At 47.8% G+C, this 3772-nt stretch overlaps 1 protein-coding gene across 1 annotated transcript; it reads right to left on the bottom strand.

Moving 5' to 3' along the window:
- Window positions 1-586: 586 nt before the first annotated feature.
- LOC109777841 (vignain-like) lies at window positions 587-2102 on the bottom strand. The gene has a single exon (XM_020336400.2). The coding sequence runs from the start codon at window positions 1661-1663 to the stop codon at window positions 587-589; it is 1077 nt and encodes a 358-aa protein (XP_020191989.1). The 5' UTR covers window positions 1664-2102.
- Window positions 2103-3772: the final 1670 nt, after the last annotated feature.

Raw genomic sequence — 3772 nt, 5'->3', positions numbered from 1 at the left:
GTGGTAACATTTCCAAATTATAAGATTCCTGACAGGGAGGGGGTACTGGCCCCTCACTAGTATTAAATTCTCATTTTGGTTTTGTATGTTTCGTATGCCATGAGCCCTAGTGTAGGTTACCACCATGCAAATGATGCAATCCTTATGAATGCTAGTGACCGATAGTGGTCGCAACACAGCGTTTTGCCTGAGAGGAGTGCATTAGTACTCAGTTTTAATGTCCCCAATGAGAAATTAGAATAAATCCACCTTACATTGTGCAATTTTGCGAAAAGCAAATACGACTTATAAAAAGGAATGGAGGGAGTATTGCATTGGGACTAGCCAAATTTTGATGTCTATGAACAAGCAATCACATAAGTCCTCAACAGGGGGACACATCATCCAACTATATAGATCATGTCTGTGAACATGCTAGGCCATTTCAATATACTTATAGCTATATGTTAGGAATTTATTGCTCTTCGTATTAAACAAAATGCTACTTTGTGCCCGAATCATGATGGAGGACATGAAGGATCAAATTCCAGAAACATATAGCGTCGAGTCCCAACAATCCATCTCGATATCATTGCCACCATCCTTCTTAATTTTTCACTGGGTATGACGCTTCCATCAGGATGCCACATAATCCCTCGGTGAGACCGCTCACGCCGCGTGCCATGCGGATGTAGCCGTCTTCACCCCATTTTGCCCCCCATGAGTTCTTTATGATCCAGTAGTCTACACGTCTCTTGAGGTCATGCTCATCGGTGGTGCCATAGCCCACCACTATCATTTCATGGGTCAGATTCGTCCCACACGGCCCCACAAATACGCCTCCCCCGTATCGCCGGAAGCCATTCGGGTCAACTACCACAACGACCGGTTGGGATGCCACCGCCTGCATCAAGGCCAGCTCATAATTTGGCGGCACCCGTTTGAAGCCGTCGATGGTGATGATGGGGTTCTTTTTTGGCACCAAGCAACGACCCTGCTCAAAGGCAACATACGGATAGTTAGCATCACTGGTGATGCCTCCGTTTTCTTTTATGTACTTGAAGGCCAATTGTGCGTTGCCGCCACGACAGCCGAAATTTTTCTTGTCGCAGTCTACAAGTTGTTGCGCGGACAATGGAATCAGCTTCCTGGTCCTAATAGAGTTGATGCCCTCCACGGCCGCCGTCGCTGCAAAGGCCCAACAGGCCCGACAACCAATTTTCCGCTTCACGCTTGTCACCGCCGATGGGCGTTGATCATAACCCATCATGCGCCAGTCCACATACATTGGGAGGTCGTCGCGCGCAACAACAACGCCATGTGTGAACTTGCCTTGGTGCCGGTTCCCACCATCTGACGTGAGGTTAGAGCAGTGACCGTACACGTGGTCATCCTCTTCATCGGTCATGTCACCGAAGAGGTTTAGGCTCAGCTTGTAGGGTGCATCACCTTGGTTGAATTCGTGGATCATGCGAGCATTTTCTTTGAACACATTAAATCGCCGAGCCTTGTCACCGTGGTCACAATCCACATTGAGATGCTCACACCAACGCTCATATAGTGCCCACATGGACTCCTCTGACCCCAGGTCCCTATCTGTGATGTCTATCGAGCTCACTGCCGGCATAGCGGCAACAAGCACGATGGCCATAAGTATACATAACGTTGCAATTGCTCTTGCCATTGTAAACACTAAGTGGTTGCTTCGAGTGTCCTAGGTATCTATCGGCGTCGCTTGGAGTGTCCTAGGTAGCTTTGGTCCTCCTTATATATAGTAGATATCCTTGTGGTGCACATGTAGCTTTCGCATATCCCCTGAAACTAGGAAATGCTGAAGTAGTTTCCTAATTTATTTGCATGCATGACTTTCCATGTATGAGATAGAATCAAACAAGTTTTAACTTTTTTCCAATTCATACTTCTCCTTTTAACGCTTTCCTTCTGTCATACCTTTAGACGCACAAGTTGTGGAGCATGTATTCAAAATTATCCAAATGAAATCATAAACAACTAACTTGCCACCTTTATATTTGGAAAGATGTTGAATCACAGGTATCCGCTCACGAGTAAGAAATACAAAGATTCCTTCTAGTCAATGAATTTATTAATTTTTCATAATGCTAAAAAACATCCTATTTTAACGTCCACCCTACCAAACATGGCACTAGATATGGATGGCACACATTTAATTTTAAGAAGATTTTACTCTTTCCATATTAGCCATGCCATGCAAAATTGTTTGGAAGGTATTGCATTTCCATGCGTCAACTATTTTTGGAAAGTCGTCAATTGACATACATCAGCATATACCAAAACCAACCATATGGAAAGTAATTTCCTTGCCAATGAAGGTATAAATGCAAAATCTAGACTCATTTGTAATTGATCAAATCCAATAACGGATTTGATGACTCGTTCCATCTCTTCCTCCGTAAACGGTGCTTTCAGATGTGATAGACCGTTATCGCTCTGTGCACTGACAAGACATCATCATTCACCCTCGGTCCGTGGGGTATGTCGACATCGAGGGAGTGCGTCCACCTTTCCTATGGATGGCAGCCGCTTGTGGACGCTGGTTCAATTGGCACCGGCGTCGAGCAAGCTTGCATGTTGCGGTGGACGTCAAGATTTGGGGCGGCGGCGCCGCTGGTTGAGGTTAAGGTCTGGTAGTGAGAGCATCTCTAGTAGACCCCGTATCCCGCCGCCCGTAAAATGCGTTTGCAGTTCGCGGAAAAACGGCATTGCGGGCCGGCGCGGCCGGCCGCAAAGACAGACCCCGCAAAACGGACCCATATAAAAGGATATTCGTGGAATATACTCTTTTAAGGGCCGGCTTTATGGGGTCTGCTCTTGTGCCGCTGCCGCCGGTTCGCAAATATCAATACCTCACCACAAAAATAAAACAATCATTCACACTACAAAATAATTATTCAGAAGAATTATCAATACCAACACAATACAACAATCATCCACATTACAAATAATTATTCAAATCGCCGAAGCAAACTAAATAATGCAATATAAAACTTGTCACGAATACAAATAACACATGAATTAAATAAAAAATGAATATAAAAATGAGTTTGTTACTGTCCAGCCCTTTGCCAATGTTGGATTCTCCGCGAAGTAGTCTTGCATCAACATCTCGTTCCCCAGATGGCGATTCCGAGGAATGCAAAGACGCCCGACGGTCGATCCTCGCCGCCTCTTTCGGTTCTCGTCTTCGTGCTCCTTCACGGCAAGAGCCATCACCAACGTCTGCTGCCGATAGTTTGCATGCAGCGTCTCAACATTCGAGTCGTCCGAATCGGACGAATCATCGAGCAAAAACTTCTCGCACCGGCTGAATTCATCTACATGAACAAAAATCGCACGCCGCGTCAACCAACTATGCATAGCGCTCGACACAAAGCACAAGCAAACACTAACCGGCAGCTCGTGGGGCGGGCGATCCCGGGCGGCGACTAGGGGCGGCTCGAAGGCGGTCGATCCCCGGCGGCGACAACGACGAGGGGTGGCTCGTCTCGCCGGATCCGCGTGCGCGGGGGGGGGGGGGGGGGGGGGGGATGCAGCATATCGATGGTGGAGGGTGGGGGACGCCCCCGCGGCGTGATTCCGCCAACCGCTTCACGGAGACACGGGGCACCGTAGGGGCGAGGCGGAAACCTGCGTATTCGCGGATTGGGGCCGAGATTTTGCCGCGCGCCACAAAAATGTTTACGGGCCGGTCACGTTTGTGGGGTCTGTTTGGGCGGGATTTTCCGCGCTGACCGCATTTTGACGGTTATTTTGC

Source organism: Aegilops tauschii, chromosome 7 (genome assembly GCF_002575655.3).
Source record: "Aegilops tauschii subsp. strangulata cultivar AL8/78 chromosome 7, Aet v6.0, whole genome shotgun sequence".
Taxonomy (NCBI): Eukaryota; Viridiplantae; Streptophyta; class Magnoliopsida; order Poales; family Poaceae; genus Aegilops; species Aegilops tauschii.
Note: the sequence above shows the minus strand (reverse complement) of the source record. Positions and strands in the feature narration are given on the sequence as shown.